Consider the following 18,631-nt stretch of genomic DNA (forward strand, 5'->3'; position numbering starts at 1 on the left):
AATGCGCAAATTCATAAGATACAAAAGAATCTGAGGCACCAGAATCAAATAAAATGTGAGCGGGTCTAGAATTAACAAGAAATGTACCCTTCACAACCTTTGGGTCCTCGCATGCCTCCTTTGTGGTAATCTGGAACGCACGACCTTTAGCTTTTGGTACCTCCTCCTTTTAAGCTGGAGTATTCTTTGGTTGTTGGACGGAAGCTTGACTTCCCGTCACTTGGCTAGTAAGAGTAGGGCAGAAATGCTTCTTGTGGCCATTAATACCACATGCATAGCAAGTCACATCCTTCCTTGGGAAAGCTGGCTTTATATGACCAGTTTCTCCACATACATAACAGACAATGGATTCCTTGTCTATTTTGCATTGGCGCGAATGATTCCTTCCACAATCACGACATGAAGGCGATTGAATAGAAAAAGATTGTGACCTGTTACGGCCACGAAAAGCACTCTGAGACTGTGCTTGCTTGCTAGGATCAGTTCGAACAGATTGAGCTGGTGGAATAGTGGAAACAGGAGCAGTTCTTTCAGTACGTGGATGCTTTGGAACAGTAAGATTGGCACCACATATCTCTAAGTCATGCTCACGCCTTCGAGCATACTGAAAAACTTTATCAAACGATAGAACATCCCGATTGGCTACAAAATCATGGATTTCATGTCGTAGTCCTTCTACGAATAACAGAATTTTCTCATCTTCAGTTGGAATATAATTTGCAGCAAATCGTGCTTTTTGATTGAACTGAGTTTCATACTCATTCACAGTCATTCCTCCCTGTTTAAGCTTGAGGAATTCCTTCTCCAATCTTCTCCTCATATCTAGAGGACAATACTTCTCTAGCACACGAGTTTTGAACAACTCCCAGGATAAATTCTCGTGGTCATACCCGTTGAGAGCTTCATATGTTGCTTCCCACCATACCAAGGTTTCTCCGATGAGCATTGCAGAAGCATAGATAGCCTTGTCCTCATTATCCACATAAGAGACACGAAATACATTCTCGGTGTTCTGAATCCAAGTTAGAACAACTATGGGATTAAGGACATCAGAAAACTCCGTAGCACCACTACTCTTGAAAGTCTTGAATGAGGGATGTCTCGCCTTCTCTCCTGAAGATTCTCTAGTGACTTTCTCTTTTCCTTTATCACCATTATTTTTGTGTTCTTCAAGAGTCTGTCTGTGACAACCTCAAATCTAAGTCCGTTACAAATCCCATTTTCACTAACGGAACGTGTCACTATACGTTATTTTATGTAATATTTGAAATCGTCAATATCTGAATGTCTAAATTTAAACATGGCTTGATATTATTATAAGAAATATACCTCGTATGTGTTAACCCCGTTTAACCTAATAGAGTTGTATTACCTTTCAACCACTTCACCCGGGTAAAAAGTTTTAACCCAGTTAACTTTAAACATCGGGTAGCCGTGTATCGGGTGCGATTCTCGAGACATATGCAATGGGTGTGCACAACATTTGAACACTCATTTACTACACACCCACACTCTCTCTCTACTTTCTCTCTCTAGACTCGAAAACGACCCCGATTCCGCTAATTTCCGACTTCCAAACGTAAGTACTCATCCTCTATCTTATTCTAGACATGCTTCATTGAATTTGAGGGCCAAAAATCATAGGAATCAAGGTTCAAAGAGGAGTTTACGGCCTAAGAAGCTCCTTAGGCCGTAAACCCCCAAAACCAAGCCAAAGACCAAGTTTTTCCTTCTTGTATGTTAGTATACTAATTAAAGCTTATAACTAGAAGGGTTTGGACATTAAAACACAAGAAAATGATGCTTAAAAAGGAGTTTACGGCCCAAGCATGTGCTTAGGCCGTAAACACCTCAAACACCCCAAAAATCTATGTTTTAAGCCCCAAAAACACTTCTAGGATGTTTGGTAAATTAGACTTGACTCCAAGGAACACTTAAATGCATCAAACAACTCCATTAGAGGCCAAAAAGAGGAGTTTACGGCCTAGCTTAAGCTTGGGCCGTAAACACCCAAGAAATTGTGTCAAACAAGTCCTTAAACTACCCTAATGCATGAAAGGAATTTATCTAAGGCCTTTGGAAGTGTGTTGTACCATTAAACACCTCATTTTGATACCAAATGAAGATTTTACGGCCAAGGATGTTCTTGGGCCGTAAACTCCCCAAAAATGTATGCCAAATTGTTCCAAACTCACTATAGGGCCTTCTAGGATTTTTCTAAGCCATTTGGGACCATGTTGTACAAGTAAAACCTTCATCTTGAAGGATTTATAGGAGTTTACGGCCCAAGAACAAGTCTTGGCCGTAAACTCCCCAAAAATGTCACAATTTATGATGTTAATCCTTCTCTTTTGGTCCAAAACACCCACCACTAAATTAAGGAAGTGATATAAGGCCTTAAACATGCACTTTGGGATACCACTTGAGTTTACGGCCAAGCCTAGAGGTCTTACGGCCGTAAACTCCCAATGGGTGGCTTTTAGGCCATAAACTCTAAGAGAGGGAACTCATGGACCCTCCCGTAAATCACCCATGGCCTTGTACCACTCCCGGGAACCCTTTCTAGGCCTTAAAACCCCGAAAACGACACTAGAATGTCCAAATTCTATAATGAAAAGCATAAGATGATTAACTTCTTGTAAAATACATATTTCATATGACATTAGGGTCCTAAAAGGTGCTCAAGTGGTTATTTGGTACCAAACGCTCAATCGACACTATTACCCGATTTACCCGATTCACCCGATTTCCGCGATTTCAGGTGAGTTCATACCCCTTTAATGAACCTTTCAAGTGTTTTACATGTTTTAGGGGGGAGATACAAGTTGCTTATAAATGTTTATGTAAAGTTTTACAGAACGATTTCCGAGTTACAAGGATTAATCACATGTGATTCACTACTCTTAGTTCAAATCACATGTGATTTGTCCTTATGCCTTATAAACGGGTTTCACCTTTTTCAAACTATTTTTTTAAACAGTGAATCAGAATTTAAATGTTATTTTGGAAAAATACTTTTATTTAAATAAATTTGCTTATAATATGTAACCACTCTGATATATTTATATAAATAAGACTTGGAGGACTTAGGACCGATATCTCGCCTTATTTCCTGTTCTTGTTTGATTGTAGGCTTAGGGTAGTAGTTATCCGTCCGACTGTCGTTGATTTCTTACTTATATAAAATCTTTATATCAGTATGGGATACGAATATCACTACTTTCACTTAATGCTAAAGTCACTAACGTGCTAATAAACATCCCCACTAAGATAACCATAATAGGTATGGTTAGGGCCGCTACCGCTACTACTCGCTAAAGTTATTACTATCTACACTATATTACTCACTATTACTAGACGATACACTAGTAAGAGAATACACTATGATCAATACTAACAGATTATTACACTATAACAATGGAGAAAACACTAAACAAACAATAATACACTAACCCGCTATGAGATACTCTATTCGCTATTCACTACGCCCGGAGTGTTCCAGCAGGAGACGACTCTACATGTATAGATCTATACGGGGCAGGCGCTATTACATCCCGACTGTTAATCTCAGTCCGTGCCGTGCAGGCCTAGGGATGCCACTACTCACTATACTGTGCATGACCGGGGAGGTCATGGGATCCTCTATTATCTTCACTACTAGTAATATACAAGGAATACGTTACAACTACTCTAAAATACCACACTAAATGCTAAATTGCATCCCGAAGTAAGTAAGTATCTATCACTAAAGGAAGCTTGCACCTCTATCACTGATTACAGGCTCAATCTATACCATCACAATTGTTATTTGGAGATTTGTCAACATGTTTTTATAATAATCTGTTTCAAAGAAATGAAGAATGTATATTTTTCACCGGTTGTCACTTACAATGTATTTTCTGGAAAATATGGGATTTTCTAAAGTTCCTACTACTTATGAACATAAATGATACATTTTCAGCACTAATGCTTTGTATACAAAACTCACACTAAACTCTTATGAACTCACCAGCTTTATGCTGATAATTGTTTTCAAAATAACTTGTATCTTCAGGTCAAAGATAGACAGGTACAGACGCGGCATTTTTGGAGACGGTGGAGCACACAAGACCCATCTCTTATTTTTGATTGATTTTTGGGTGATTGTTAAACATTACAAAACACGCATGTAATTAAATTCACTATGTAATACTATGGTTGTATGTTTCTTGTTTCTACTATTATGCAATTGTGATGATACTGTTCACTACGTCATCCACCCCGAAACGGATTCCGCCGTTATTGGTTTTGGGGTGTGACACTGTCGAATAACGCCGGTAATTTTACCCAAGAGTTGCTCCTCGCGAGGAGATACTGGAGTATTTACTTCCTCAGGTTGAGGACCTCCACCAACCTCAGGGGTATGGCTACTTACTTGTTCAGCCAACGCTCTGTAATATGAAGTAACATTGTATTTTAGAATATTAGGATTTATTATAACCTAATACTTCACTTAACAATTCTTATTTAAATTTAGAAATTCTCAAAATTTCTAGTTCACTTAAACTAATTCTCTGAAAATTCTGAAGTAACTTAATATCTTAGAATACTAGGGTTTATCAATATCCAATACCCCACTTAAGTATTTCCTATGGTTTGTATCCATATATTAACTATGAATCCGTTCATATATTGAACTTTTAATAGTTTAAGTCTAAATACCAATCCGTGGCATTTAGTTCGCTTAAACTACTACTCTGATACCATGATTGAAAGACCCTAACTTTCGTATTTCTGAAAGACCCAAACTTTCATACTTGACAATACAGTTAATCCAAAACATGCTACTTACATATTCATAAAAACAATATTTTACATTAATAAAGAGGTTACAAACTACTGGATACAAACCGACTACTACAAAGTGTTATATATTACATAACTACCCAGGATATTGTAATTTATACAAACATAAACTGAATTACAAAAGTACTATTACAAACTATTCTAAATCTTCGAACAGTATACGATCATACTGATTACTTATCTCCTACAATTGTTAAACATTGATAGGGTAAGCGGTGACGCTTAGTGAGTTCAATAATAGATACAATATAACGTTATGTCATATATATACTTCAATATGGCAGAAGCAAAGAGAAACAAGGAACAACAAAAGCATAGTGAATCATGTGTTAAGCTTTCCATATCAATCAATGACTTGATTCAAAGGTATACAATTAATGAGACATAACAATTTCCATACTTGATATACATCAATAAAGCTTCGGCCCAAATGGCACAGAAGACATAAGAAATCTGATTAACATCTTGGTAGATTTCAGGCTTATAGCCCTGTCTAACCATTTGCCAATGCCATATAATAGAAGTCATTCTCTTACGGAGACATGCTCTACAGGGCCAGAGGCTACGTACCAGTACCAATGTGAATCTAATTCCTTTCACTGATCACATGGTCAAAGGTATTACTTTTGCTATAAAAATAGCGAATAAAATAACACCGGAAAATAACCCGGAATAATAATACTGAAAAGCACATAGCACATATAACACATAACATACAATTGTTCTTATATATTGAACTCACCTTGAATTAACCGGGGTGTCAAAATAGTAATTTGGGCAGCACTTCAGTTTTAAATATGACTTTCTATGTTGAAAACCGGGAGCTTTATTAACAATCGGGCTCTGCAAAGGTAGAGCTTCAAAACCAAAAAGATAAATTTTTCGGGCTTCACGGGCACTTCGGGGCGTGTTTCGGGTGTTAGAAATGTTATCGGGGCTTCGGGGAAAGTGGAGATACTAAAAATATGGAAAAAGGGTCCAAAAATGGAAATATCTTAAAATTACCCGGGCTGGTTCGTAGCCTCCCTATTTATAGGCGAGGTCCGAAGGTCAGTCGAGAAGGGAGGAGTCAACAACGAAGACACACGGCTGCTGGAGCGAAGGCCACGAAGCGAGAAGGGACAGATGGCAGCAGCAGGAGCGAGGCGTGGGGCGGCAGCGAGGGGCTCCGGGTGGCTTTGCATGTGAGGGGCCAGTGAGGCTCGGAAGGCAGCACGCGTCGTACCTTGGACACGGCACGTCTCGGTGACGTAGCTGCTTCGTGCGAGGTGACGTGGCCGGTATTATTCATGCGAAAATTCTCGAAAAATGTGCCCCAAACTTCTAAAATAGATAACTTTTGCATACTGACTCCATTTTTGACGTTCTTTATATGCACGCGTAGGCGAGAATATATTCTACAACTTTCATTTAGACTCCGTTGGCTAATTTTGACTTTATTTTTCATATTTTTATTTTTAACCGACCGGGACAGGAAAATCCGTTAAAAATTCATAACTTCTTCATCCGACATCCGTTTTCATCAGAATTTTTACCGTTGTACTACAAATGACGAGACCTTCGATTCTCGTTTAGGTTGTATCGGCTAAATATCGCTCGATCTAAAATTCGAGTTTTTAGTTGTCTACTGCTAAGTTGAAATTTAGAAAAACCATAACTTCCTCATACGAAGTCAGATTTTGGCGTTCTTTTTATCGAACTTCTCAGTTTAAAGAATACTACGAATGTCATTTAGATTACTAAGGCTAAAAAGTAGTTTATCAAAAGCTCACTTTTTACGTCATTCGGTGTCGTGTCGGTTCTGTCGCGAATCTTCGATTGGTCATAACTTCTTCGTTATAACTCGGATTTCGATTAGGTTTTCACCTAAATGTTTCTAACAAGATTATGTACAAATTTAAATAATAAAATTTTACTTATTTAAAATTTTATATTTTCGCTAAATTTCACTATTTGGCTTTTAATTGGAATCTCATAAGACTTCGAATATTTTCCTAATGATTCTAAATATAGTTTTACTTTATTTCTGGTAAAAACTATCTGTTAGAATTCAATACTCAAATTCACATAGTATTTCACAATATTATGCATTATAAAACACGATTTCAAAACGTGTATGTTACAACTGGTTAAATATCTTAGTCCAATGTTCAATGACTACATAAATTTTCATCGATATATTTCAGTACACGATCAAAAACCTTGTATATGTCTCAAACTACGTAAGTTTGCGTTTCGTCTCATAAGTTCACTCGAAATAGGAAGCCACGACTATATTATAACATATTGGTTCAACTAAATTTTAGAATTTGCATCAAATTATCTCACACAACACTCGTAAATTTAATTCTAACGCAATAATATCAAAAATTATCTATATATTCCTATTTTAGACCATTTTTCATGTCTTTATATTTCAAAAAAATTCAATCTACCATTTATATTGATGGGTTAGGATATGTCTTGTCTGTATCCTATCCCATTTCCTTCTTGTCCTTCTTTCGCTTGTGAAATTCTGATTCGGTTTCGTTGAAGGGTGTTACTATCTTGGATGATGATCCTTTGGTCATGTAATAATTGAAACAAACAAAAATAAATGCGTAAAACAAACAAAAACGAAATAAGAATAAAACTAAAAGTCAGTTTCCACGACGTGGTCACGACAACTTCAGAAAACAGCAAATAACTTTATGTGTATTTAACCCCACAAAAAGGATCTATTAACTAATGGCATATAACTTTCACTAAAATTAAATCGTTCTTTAGCAACGATGCCAAAAACTTGATTTGTAATTTTACTATCAGTTTTAAATTTAGATATCATATCAAATCTCAACTCGATTAAAACACAATTAAGTAGTATACCTAGTAGCGAAACTAATGTTACTAATTAAACTATGAAATACTGTAAAGTGGGGGTTTTCTGATTTTGCAAGTTCAAGAACTTAAATTATCAATTTAAAACAATTGATTTAGCAACAATTACTTAAACTAAAGAAAAACACATAATGATTTAAATCAAGATAAAAGAGTACTTCCATTTAGCTTTGACTCACCTTTCAATTATGGTTGATTTATTTAACGATGCAATAGACTATTTAGTTGGTTACTGAATTCTAATGTAGCTAGTTATCTTATTCGGATTTCCTAGTGCTAACAGTTAATAAACAACTAATCCAATGATCATTTAATTAATGAACGCACAATTTCTTAAATAAATGTTCACACTATAAATGATATAAGCTAACGATTTCTTATCTATGATCAAGATAATCAATCCAGCACATAGCATGGTTATCTAATGCTCTCTAACACAATCAAAGTTACCAATTAATTCCACCTAACCCTAGCATTGGTTAAATATCTAGATCTAACAATTTAGTGATCATAAATAGTTATAGGGGTGTAAACGAATCGAGCCGAGCCCGAGCCTGACCAAGCTCGAGCTCGGCTCGTTTAATTTTGAGGAAGCTCGAGCTCGATTCGAGCCTTAAAATGAAGCTCAAGCTCGGCTCATGAATAATTTAGTGGGCTCGCGAGCCTAAACGAGCCTATATGTATGTATGTATGTATGTATGTATGTATGTATGTATGTATGTATGTATGTATGTATGTATGTATGTATGTGTGTATATATATATATATGTGTGTGTGTGTAGGTGTGTGTTGTGTGTGTGAATGTATGTATGTATGTATGTATGTATGTATGTATGTATGTATGTATATAGGCTCGTTTAAGCTCGTTTAGGCTCGTGATCCCATTAATTGAAGCTCGACTCGAGCTCGTTTAATAAACGAGCCTCATATTTAGGATCGAGCTCGGCTCAGGCTCGTTTAATTCGATCTCGACTCGAGCTTTTAGTGAGTCGATCCCGAGTAGCTCACGAGTAGCTCGACTCACTTACACCCCTAAATAGTTAAATATCAAGTTAATGTAATTGGAATGATCATCTAACTACACATAACTGGTAGATAAGCGGTAAAAATCAAAGTTTTAACATGCTTGGGGAACGATCTATCAAACACAAGTATTAACCAAGCTAAATAATCCAAAATTATCGAAATCAACACATATTATCAAGTTTTATTTCCACTAAACTAAAAGTAAAGGGTAATTATCCCATAACTAGAACAGAAAACAGCTAAAAACAATGTAAGTAATAGAACAATCTTAGAACAAGCCTTTCTCTTTACCATATGATCAATCGGTTTGACCTTGGCTGATCCATTTCGATTGGGAAGAGACATATTTTCTAGATTACCAATATTATCACTGTCAATGTCCATGGAACTCTTGGGATTAGACCCAATAATCATTTCTGCTTCAGCAACTATCAACATATGGGTTAGATCAGTTAGAGTCACGTCTAGATTTCTCATATGAAAGTTCTCAATAAACTAACCATACGACTTTAGAAGTGATAGAAGAACCAAATCATTGGCTTACTACTTCAGGAATTGTCAATGTACGATTTCATTTTCAGAACATGCATGCATACACACACATAATCTCCATCATCGTGTTTACATGCCAATAGGGCTTGAGTAGTTTCATATCTTTCAACTTGAGGAAAACGTGATGATGGCACAGTCATAGGAGGAGGAGGTGGAAGATTTGAAGGACAATGATGTCCAATTTCACCATTCCCCAGGGAAGGGAAGACATTTTCACCTTGACCATAAGAATGAGGAGGGCCATATTTATCTTTACCAAACATCTAAAATGGAAAAGAGAGAATTCAAGTTGGTTGATTTTAATCCTTAATTATTAACCTAATATTTAAATTAAGTAGAGGATCCATATTTTCATTTCGTAATATGAAGAGGGATGTCGTATTTATATCACGAAACTATTTTAGGTAGGTGGAAACATGTCACCAATTTCAATCACATGAAACTCCTAGAACTCTTGAGATTTTCATTGAAACTTCAATGGCATGTTTAATCTCGGATTATGATCTTACCAACTGTAATTGGATGTCGAGGATCACAATTAAGATGTGGATAAACATCCAAACCCGCTCAAACATCCTCGATCAATTTATGATCTCCCATTGATGTGCTAGTTAACCATACACACTCCATCAACAATTATAAACATGAGTTTTTTCACCATTTCATCTTTATAGTCTCACATTAGTGTATCAGTTAACCACAAATGCTCCACTATCGACTCATAAAGAAACGATGTGTATTTTCATGGATTAGCATAAAATTTCACATCTTCCTAAAGTAACTAGAGTGGGATTTTTGAAGAATTTTGTAGTACTTTATTAATTATACTTTTAATCTTTTATGTCATATAAAACATGTTCAGCTAACAACCCTCTACCACACAAAGAAGCAGTGGATGAGAATGACACTCATTCAATGGTCATTTTATATGTTGTTTTCTTACACCTCTCTTATAGTGTGGCTTAGTGTATGCGGCTTAAGATTGATTCCATTGACTTTTAGTTATACATATAATACTAAAGCTCTTGTGTGTGTGTATAGGGTGTATTTTAAACATTTTAAAATTTCAAGGTTTAAATTTAATTTTAACTTAACTATTAACTTATTAATCTTTTAAACCAATTTTATGATTTATCTTTATCCTTTAATTAAACTATTAATTAAATCATTTAAATAAATTATGGATTTAAAATTTATCTTTTGATTAACATTAATTAAATTAAATATTAAAACCTATTAAGGATAATTTCATTCAATTATCTTATATTTGGATAATTACCTTTTATTCAAATTTTAGGATTTCAAATTACCTAGTTATTAAATTCAGATTTTATACACTTAAAATAACATTAAATACTAGTAATTATCCTATCATTTAAACAGGGCAGTATGTGATCAGCCAGATCCCACGACATGGCAGAGGACTGCCCATGTCGTGGCATCAATCAGATTTACGATTTTAACAATTTTCTGATTTTATCAATTATGCACATGTAATTGTAAGACATGGATCTGATACGACTTTTGGACTTTTAAGGTTACAACTTCAATGTACTTGTAGAAAATCTCCTAACGCGTAATAATAAATGTAACCTAAGGATATATGTCTTTACAATTAATAGCAACATACAATGAACTACTAGAACCCTAGATCATAATCAAAATTCATCAGATTAGGGTTACATACCTTTCGATTGTTTTAGTAAACAATATTCTTGAATCCTTCATCGAACTTCAGAAAACAAGAACCAAAAGTATGATGCCTCTAATGACTCACACTCAAACCCTATAAACTGTAGAATAAATAGGAGAGATGAGAAGGGGGGAATAATTTTGGCTTTGAGTCTCTTGGAAGAGTATGAACAAAAATTTCACTCATTGGGGTCCTATTTATAGTGTGGATGACATAAGAAACCCTAGATTTGAATAATACAATAATAGTATTTTATCTATTCAAATATGGTAATCCTTTTATCTATTCACAATTATTATTATTATTATTATTATTATTATTATTATTATTATTATTATTATATAAAAACATTATTAAAAATATATATAATATGTATAAATATGTATTTAGTTCATATAAATAACGTTTTTTTTTACATATTTATACGTATAAATAACATTTTTATACATATAAATTATATATTTTTTTATATATTTCAGCGTAAAAATTATATTTATATAAACGTATTTATGTATATTAAATACCAATAAATATATTTTTTAATGTATAAAATTATATAAAATTCGTATTTGAAGGTATACATATGATTTCAATTATATAACGTTATTTATATGTTGAAAAACGTTATTATACATACATATATATATATATATATATATATATATATATATATATATATATATATATATATAGGCTTAGTTATTTTGTTTTCACTATCTATTGTGTGCATGTATGATTGATTCTGAACCAATCATTTTAGTTATTTTAAGAAAATAATTAACGCATATTACATGTTGAAGATATAATGGATATTAATTATATCTTCAGCATTTAATATGCATTAATTACTTTTTTAAAATAACTAAAATGATTGGTCCAGAATCAATCATAAATGCACACAATAGATAGTGAAAATATTTGAACCTAACTCTCTCTCTCTTTATATATATATATATATATATATATATATATATATATATATATATATATATATATATATATATATATATATATATATATATATATATATATATATATATATATATTTCAACATAAAAAATTCGTATTTGGGTTTGCGAATCCTTGCATCAACATTTCTGCTCCTTTGTATCCTTTTTTTATATTAAAGGCGCTAACGTGTTTTATGCATATATTAATCATCGCCACGTCACCAAAAGAAGTAACCGGCTAAATGGCCGGTGTGAAAAAAAATTGAAAATACTAGGTATAAACGAACCAAAAATCGTTTACAGGAACATATCCGCAGAAAAACCTAAGGACTTTTAAGTCAAAATGCCTAATATAAATCATATTTTCTTATTTTCTTGCCCTAACGAATAGAATGCTAACATTTTTTTAGAATATAACTAGTTGTGAAACTATATATTACATAACTTAATTTAAAAAAAAAAGGTTAAATATAAATGTCAAGATATTTAAAAACTTTAAATTTATAAGAAAATAAGAAAAATAATAAATTGTTATAATGAAAATATTTTTATCTTTAAAATTTAAACAAATAATTTAAATAAAACAAAAAAAACTAATGAGATTTAATTTTAGGAATTTTGAAATTAAAATTTAAGTTTATTAATGAGATTTATATCCATTTATTACTATATTTATTGCAATTGTTACGTTAAAATATTATGTGAAATTTAATAAAATAGAAAAACTCATAAAACGACATGTGGAAAAAGAATTAATTCAAAATAACCACAAAATGAAATTTGACAAATTGAATGAAAGTATAACAACCGGAAAAAAAGAACATTCATCCATTAGAGATGATTACTTCTCCTTTGTTAAGGATGGTGTTTTTTTTTGGAAGAATTTCATATATACCCCTCTAACCCTCTTAAACTTCAAAATATCATATTTACCCAACTTAATTTCTCGATATCATATTTACCATTCATAAACCTTAAAAATATCATACTTGCCCAAATCATTTTTATAGTGTTTTTAATATTTTATAATCATTTTTTATACCTTATAATTATATAATAATTAAAAATTTTAACCATATTATCCTTACGTATATGATAATCGAATATGAACTTCTAAATTATTGGAATATCGTCCTTTTGACTAACAAAAAGATTCATATTCAACCCTCTCTATAGAATATATATTTTGATTGTTTAGTTTTTATTGTTGTTGATTATTATCATGTTGTAGATAGAGGATATTTTATATATTATCATTGATATTTTAATATTTAAAAAGTGCATATATGATATTTTGATATTTAAGAAGGGCATATATAATATTTTGATGTTTAAAAATGACATATATGATATTTTAAAATTTTATGAAGGGTAAATATGATATCTTAAAATTTAATGAAGGGTAAATTTGATATTTAGAAATTAAGTTGGGTAAATATGATATTTTGATTTTAAGAAGGGTATATATGAAATTCTCTCTTTTTTTTCATTCCTTCTAACAATAAAATCATATATATAAATTATTTTTATTCACTGATCTTCAAAATTTTCAAATTTCCATTTAAATGTTTTTTTTTACATTTTAAAAACAAATAAAAAATAGTTTTTATTATAACTATATTTTAAAATTTTATTGATCTAGTTTTTGTTGTATATTTTTTTTTCTATCATAGATTATATTTTTTTTAACTATTTATAAAGCATATTATATGTATTTTACTCTATTTACGTTTATACTTAACGATAAAACAATGTTTTCAATGACTCATTGTATCATATTTACAACATATTTACCGACATACCTTTATTTAGTTAAAAAAAAATTAATTATTATAAAATAATGTATTTTATCAATTTTACTGTATTTACTTTTATACTTAACAATAAAAACAATAATTTTAATGGCTCATTTTATTCTTTTAAGCCAACCAACAACAAAATATAATGATTCATTCCATTACCTTTGCTCATTTGTTTACATATTAGTCATTCCCAAGTGGATGTATGAATCCAAAAATGGACATACGACATATAAATTGTATAAAATAACATAAGATCTATTCAAACAAGAGATTGGGGCAACAATAAATAGAATCCAAGAGATTACTCAACAATATCAACATCTTTGAATTCATTTGACCATAAACCTCAAACATCTAATCGCTTACATTGTCATAAAACCCACAACTCAACTCAACTCATCAACAACATCCACAAATCCTCTCTCAAGGATTAAAAACCCAAAAAAAACACAAGATCATTGGCATGAAAACGGATTACACCAAATTGAAATTGCATAAAGGGTTTGGTCATTGGTGTATGGATTTGTAGAGTACAACTGTGACATATTTGGATAGGAAGCGATGAGTGGATCCAAGAGCCACCACCGAGTCACTGCTCCTCCCTTTCTGCATGTAAAGATGGTTTATGACAACGTGTTGAGGTCGTGATGAAGGTGGTGGGATTTCCATGTGAGGTGAAGGAGCATTCAGTAGTGTCATTTGGAGATGTGGTGGAACTAATGGTGGCTCTTTTGCATAGTCTTCACACCCAAGTTGTAAATTATTGTAGCTTGAATCTGGGGATTGAGGTGGATCGAAACCAGATATGCTTTGAATGTCTTCGGGCACGTATTCCTATTAACAAATTCAAGAAACAAGAAATTAAATAAAATCATAAACCGAGGCTCTTTTGTTACGTTGAACAGGACTGAACAAAACAGAACAGGTTGTACAGTGTTTGGGACTCATGCCAATGGTACAAAAATTTGCTCTTTTGAACATGACAGAACAGGTTGTTCTGTGTTTAGGTGTTTAGCACTGGTGTCAATGGTACAAAATTTTGCTCTTTTTGTTATGCAGAGCATGACAGAACAGGTTGTACTGCGTTTGGGACTTGTGTCCAAGGACAAAATTTCTCCAACCCAAAAAGGCGGTATAGAGATTTGCTTTTGATCTCTAGTCTGTACGAAAGACATGAATGCCCTTTTCATTCTCATCATCGAAAATAGACAAAGAAAGCTTTATCTCTAATTGGTAAATAAAGTCCACAAATAATATTTTCAATGCATACAACCTCTTAAATTGCTTTATTAAGAAGTTAGATCATAATTGTAAAAATATAGGTTTCAACACACTAACTATTTTTATAAATAAAAAGGTGGACAAAGATTTGACCTAACCAAAAAGTACACGTTTTGACTTGTTACCCAATCTAAACATTGTATGTATAGTTATTCATTCAAACTTTTTTCTATTTTCTCCATCTAAATTAGTAAATACTTCAATTTGCCTCTACATAACATATAAGTAGAACTTTGAAGTGGTCCCACATTAGATAAATCATGTGATGTGGTGTCTTTTGTGTACTGGATTTTGGATTTGGATAATCTTTTAAGGGCTATTTTCGATGAAGATGAAAATGAGGAGGGCATCCACGTCTTTTGCACATACGAGAGTCAAGAAGTGAGTACCATTTTTTTATCATATTGGGTGGGACAAGAATTTGCATTTTTTACCCCAAAATCAAGTACTAATATTAAAAGACACCATGTGAATTGATTTATCTAAAATCAGGGACCACTGCAAAGTTCCAAACTTGTATGCTTTTAGTTAATGAATAAGACATTACATGAATTTGGAAGTTGTACATCTTGTACACTAACAACTTTTATATTTTTGGCTCATGACATCAGGACACATTCCAAATGCATCACAAATTCACTAAAATGGTATCAAATACAGAGGATATGTGTTTAATGATTAAGAGTTCAAAAATCGTTTACACATATCGATATGTATGAATTAGTAAGTGGCAATTGAACTACGAATTTTCATTTAGATGGAGAAAACTCAAATCATTAATACTTAATAAACAGATGTTTTAATATTTCCAGATATTATTTGAGAGATGTATTAGTATATGAGGTGAGGGAGATTGGATGGAAAATACATACCTGCAAATCCAAGATGTTATAAGTGTTTCCAGCTTCATCCTGTGTCCATGGGACATCAGGGGAATACCTCCATTGTCCATCAACAACAAATCTGTACTGATAAACACCTGAAGGGAGAACTTTTAATATAATAAAATCTTTCCCTGATCTCTGCAATGCCTTCCTGTTCATGATTACAGCATCAACTAGTTAACATAAATCATCTTAAAATCAATCAAGTGCAAATCTCTGTCCCACCTTTTTTGAATAAGACAAAAGATAGCAGTTTTTGACCAAAAGTTGCAATTTTTGTCTCATGGAAATTAGCATCAAATGCAGGACAATCTGTCTTGTCCTGTCCTGTCTTGTCATGTCATGTCTGTGTCTTTCTTGTCCATCCTAAATCACTTTTTTGAGTATCAGTCTCATTCAGTACAACATGTTTTGTCTTGTCTGTGTCTGTCGTGTCTGAGTGGGACCAAAAATTGCAATTTTTGTCCCATTGACATCGATCTGAGTCTCAGAGACACCAAATGCAGTACAACCTGTCCTAATTATATCCTTTCGTATCGAAGAAGAATGATAAAGGAAACAAAAGATGATGTTGTACTTTACCTTGTTTTCCAATTGTCCCATGAGCCTTCCACAGCAACTTCTTTGCCATCATAACTCCATGTAATCATTGTTGGAATTCCTTGCTCACTCATCATGTCTTCATAGCTGGAGGAGGTGTGCATCCATGAATTGTTTGGCTGCATCTCATCAGGTCTTTGTAATGGAGCCACAGGTACCTGAAAACACACAAAATCACAAAAGATCACAACCTTATGATATGATCCTTTCAATCTCTTCACAAGTCAAAAACAATATGATTCCCACTTTACCATATAATCTTTAAGATTTAAGATCCGTTTGTATCTTTTGCATAAACTATACATTTATATAGACATTTTAGGCATTAAAACTAGGGAGGTTACGTTTCTTTATGATTGTCGGTGTTGACGTGAGCAAGAGCAACTCCAATTTCACACGCAAAAAAGTTCCAAAAATAGGGATTTTTTTTTTATCAAAACTCAGATATGGATAAGGGAAGGAGAATTTTGTCAGAGGAAATAGTTTTTAGAAATATAAAAAACAGAAAAAAGAAAAATGATCCCTTCCTTTCAAGGAAGTATAAGATCACTTCAAAACTAGGAAGAGATAACCAATTTCTAAAGATGGGTTTCAACACATTAGCATCTTTCAACATTTTTCGGAATACTATTCAGAAGTTTACATCCTCGTATCAAATATATAAGGGTAAAACTGGATTTCCTTTTAATTGAATATCAATAAAAACAAAGTGATCAAACTTAAGCAAGAAGGAATTCATGTTATATGATGTGTTATCTAGTCAAAAATTTATGTTGAAAGAGCTTCAATGGTTTGAAACAGCAAATCAAGAACCACAAAGTTCATAAACAGCAACAATTAGAAGCCAAAATCTCACACACTAGTAATTAGACAAATATCAATCGATCGCAGTTGAAGTTTTCTCCCAAAGTTTGCTTGAAACACCAAAAATCTAACAAGCAAGTTGAAAGGGTTGAGGAAGCGATCTCCAGCCACAAACAAACGCCAAAGTGATAAATAGATATAACGATAGGACGAATAAAAAAAACAAGAAGGAATTAAATATAAATCACCACGAGATACCCACAGAGATTTCCCAGATCTACGATATTAGCTGCATTATAAAGCAACCCATCAAAAAATTTGCAGTATATGAATCTACTGTATTATTGGCATCATCACTGTTATTTAGAACCAAATCAGACTAATGAGTATTTATCATCAAGAAAAAGGGTAGTGAATAATTGGGAAAACCCTAAAATCAGAAATTAAAAATCGAAACTTAACCTGAGGAGTGAACATCAATGGAGAGCCAGAAACCCTAGGGCTTGGAGGAGGAGAGTGACCCATGAACTCACCATCATCACCAGTACGAGCAATATAGTTAGCGTCCTGAGCCGCGACGTCGTTACCAATTGAGGAGGTGCTACCACCATCACCACCGGCACCACCACCGTCTTCTCTACCATTTATGTTTCCCATTTAATGGATAAAAAGGAAACCAAAGAAATAAAAGAAACTAAAAAAGAGCCCAACTTTCAGAATCAGAATAAAAAGATTCTATAAAAAATTAAAAGCAAGATATCGAGTTTATTGAAGCCAACCGACCACTAAATCTCAGTAATTATTAAGAATTGAATCAAGTTTTTGTGAAGATGCATAGTCGGAAACAGAGAGAATCAAAACAAAATTCTTGTTGGACTTTTCTCCCAATGAATTTGATTGATGGTGTTGCAGTGTCGATGTGTGGGATGGAGGAAGGGCTTGGTAGAACAGGAGAGAGAAAAAGGAAGGGAATCTGAAGAAAGAGAAAAGGAGAGAAAGAGAGATGATGAGGATAATGTAATGTGAAGTGTATGATGCAGACTTGATCGATATTTCTTTTCTCATAAAATCATTGAGATGGACAAAGATTACATTACACTTGAACTCTTATAAAATCATAAAATTAATTTCAATTAATCATGCTTCAATGCGTTTCTTTAAATTCGATCACCAAATCTTAAATACCATGTCTCATCATGATGGTTTTTCTATTAATGTGCCGATGTATCTCAATAATTGTTATAGTATAAGTCTAGTTTATGAATTAATTATTTTATATTGGAGTATATATATAGTGTATATACAAAAATAATTGTC

The 18,631-nt window shown here is 32.9% G+C and overlaps 1 protein-coding gene across 1 annotated transcript; it reads right to left on the reverse strand.

The window, feature by feature from the left end:
• Positions 1 to 14,046: 14,046 nt before the first annotated feature.
• Positions 14,047 to 18,387, reverse strand: LOC111886177 (SNF1-related protein kinase regulatory subunit beta-2). Its single transcript, XM_023882405.3, has 4 exons — positions 17,777 to 18,387; positions 16,493 to 16,668; positions 15,899 to 16,061; positions 14,047 to 14,579 (listed from the first exon to the last, which is right to left on the reverse strand). The coding sequence occupies exons 1-4, from the start codon at positions 17,969 to 17,971 to the stop codon at positions 14,253 to 14,255; spliced, it is 861 nt and encodes a 286-aa protein (XP_023738173.1). The 5' UTR covers positions 17,972 to 18,387; the 3' UTR covers positions 14,047 to 14,252.
• Positions 18,388 to 18,631: the final 244 nt, after the last annotated feature.

This window comes from Lactuca sativa, chromosome 4 (genome assembly GCF_002870075.4).
Source record: "Lactuca sativa cultivar Salinas chromosome 4, Lsat_Salinas_v11, whole genome shotgun sequence".
NCBI classification, from domain to species: domain Eukaryota; kingdom Viridiplantae; phylum Streptophyta; class Magnoliopsida; order Asterales; family Asteraceae; genus Lactuca; species Lactuca sativa.

Excerpts from the sequence above, each read along its gene's own strand:
- LOC111886177 (XM_023882405.3), bottom strand. The coding sequence starts at position 17,971 with ATGGGAAACATAAATGGTAGAGAAGACGGTGGTGGTGCCGGTGGTGAT. Across the intron at positions 16,669-17,776 it reads CATTGATGTTCACTCCTCAG|GTACCTGTGGCTCCATTACA; the intron begins GTTAAGTTTCGA and ends GTGTGTTTTCAG. Across the intron at positions 16,062-16,492 it reads TGGGACAATTGGAAAACAAG|GAAGGCATTGCAGAGATCAG; the intron begins GTAAAGTACAAC and ends AATCATGAACAG.